This window comes from Macrotis lagotis, chromosome 4 (genome assembly GCF_037893015.1).
Source record: "Macrotis lagotis isolate mMagLag1 chromosome 4, bilby.v1.9.chrom.fasta, whole genome shotgun sequence".
Taxonomy (NCBI): Eukaryota; Metazoa; Chordata; class Mammalia; order Peramelemorphia; family Peramelidae; genus Macrotis; species Macrotis lagotis.
Genome location: NC_133661.1, coordinates 43,580,060 through 43,582,130, shown reverse-complemented (window position 1 = coordinate 43,582,130; position 2,071 = coordinate 43,580,060). Strand labels below are relative to the sequence as shown.

General features: G+C 35.3%; 1 protein-coding gene across 1 annotated transcript; it reads right to left on the bottom strand.

Annotated features, from left to right (window-relative positions):
* Positions 1 to 381: 381 nt before the first annotated feature.
* LOC141523078 (olfactory receptor 6C2-like) lies at positions 382 to 1,323 on the bottom strand. Its single transcript, XM_074236359.1, has one exon. It carries the CDS (start codon positions 1,321 to 1,323, stop codon positions 382 to 384), a length of 942 nt encoding a protein of 313 aa, XP_074092460.1.
* Between the last annotated feature and the right edge of the window lie 748 nt (positions 1,324 to 2,071).

Here is a 2,071-nt window from a genome sequence, read left to right as displayed (position 1 = left end):
CAATCTGATAGGTGGGAAGTGGTATCTCAGTGGTGTTTGAATTAGCATTTCCCTAATCAACAGAGATTTAGAACACTCCTTTATATGACTATAGATAGCTATGATTTCTACATCTGAAAATGCCTCTTCATATCCTTTGACCATTTATCAATTGGGGAATGAGGTATATTCTTACAAATTTGTCTCAGTTTTCTATTTATTTGAGAAAGGAGAACTTTATCAGGGCCCCATATACTGTAAATATTAAGGTAGTTTTATCTTTTTTAGGATTGACCAGAAGTGGGTTGTGTAATAAAGAAATGAATTTCTTATCATTTGAAATTTTAATGCAGTGTATATAGCATTAGCTGAAATAATTTGCCTTCCAACTTTAAGTGCTGACTATCTCAATAACTTCATCTTGTAAATAGCATCTCTAAAAGCAAGTCTGAACTGTTTATTTCTTAAAGTATAAATGAAGGGGTTCAATACAGGTGTCACCACAGTGTTCATGAGAGCTGCATCTCTATTGGTATCTAATCTGCTGGCTTGATTGGGCTTTATGTATATGAAAATGCAACTACCATACATTAAAGAGAGGACAATGAGGTGAGAGGAACAGGTGGAGAAAGCTTTCTGGCGTTCCTTAACTGATGGGAGATGCATTATTGTGACTGTAATATTGATGTAACATATGATTATGACAAAAAGGGAGGACAGAATGAGGAATAGAGCAAGAAAAAAAGCAAATGATTCAACAGCACTTGTGTCAGAGCAAGAAAGTTGTGTCAGAGGACCAAGATCACAAAAGAAATGTTTGATGATATTTGAGTCACAGAAGGATAACTGAGACACTTTTACTATCAGACCTGTTGTTATTATGATTCCCATACTACAACAGAACAGGATCAGTAAGAAACAGACCTTCATTGTCATGATACTGGGGTAATGCAGAGGGTTACAAATGGCCATGTATCGATCTATTGCCATGACTGCCATGAGGAAGATGCCGGTGAGTCCAATAGAAATAAAGACAAAGGCTTGAGTGAAGCAAGCAGCAAAGGAAATGGTTTGCATACCTGAGAGAAAGATTGCCAGCAATTTGGGAATAACACTTGTTGTAAAACAGCATTCCAGGAAAGAGAAACTACTGAGAAAAAGGTACATTGGTATTTGGAGGCGATGGTCCATCCACATAATCATAACAATGAGTGTATTTCCTATGACAGAAACAAGGTATAGGAGTAAAAGGACAACAAAGAGGAGTTTCCCTAGGTTCTGGACAGCTGGAAATCCCTCTAAGATGAATTCTTTAACATTTGTCTCATTTCTCATATTCACCATCCTATCTTGGGACCTGTAACACAGAAAGGATCTTTTGGTTCAATGTGCATTAAACTTTCTCTAATTATGTACATTGTACTATGCTAGATACAGGAGTGCATAGGTTTATCACAATTTAGGTTTTGCCTCAAAAACCTTATAACTAATGATTTACAAAAACACATTGAAAGCAGAGAGATACAAACAGGGTAAAGTTAAAAATGTAGGAATATAATCTATTACTCATCAACTAAAGAAAATAAAAAACATGGGTAGCAGTCCTGATTTCTGACAAGACAAATGCAGAAATATGTCTTAAAAGGGAATTAGGAAGTAGAAAGACATTGTAAGGCTAATTCTCATTTGTATATTTGGTTAATTTTCTGAAATAGTCCTTATAATGTCCATAAATTGAGGAATGTCTAAGGAATGTCTATATGAATGGTATATGAATTCTTTGGAGTACTATTTCTCTGGAAGAAATCATAAGTGACCCGACTTCAAAATAAGTCTGGGAAGACTTGCATTAATACTTATGTTGAATGAAGTGAGCAGAACCAGGAGAACTTTGCGTACATTAAGAGCAACATTGTAACACGAGCAACTATGATGGAAGCATGTTCTTTCAGTCTTTCAGTGATCAAGGACAATTCTAAGAGACCTTTTAGAGACCATGTCATCCACATCCAAAAAAAGTGTGAATTCTGAATGCAGAGCAAAGCATGCTATGTTCAATTTTTAAAACTTCTTTTATACTTTTTTCTTTCTA

Coding starts and splice junctions, on each gene's coding strand:
- LOC141523078 (XM_074236359.1), bottom strand. CDS start 1,323: ATGGTGAATATGAGAAATGAGACAAATGTTAAAGAATTCATCTTAGAG.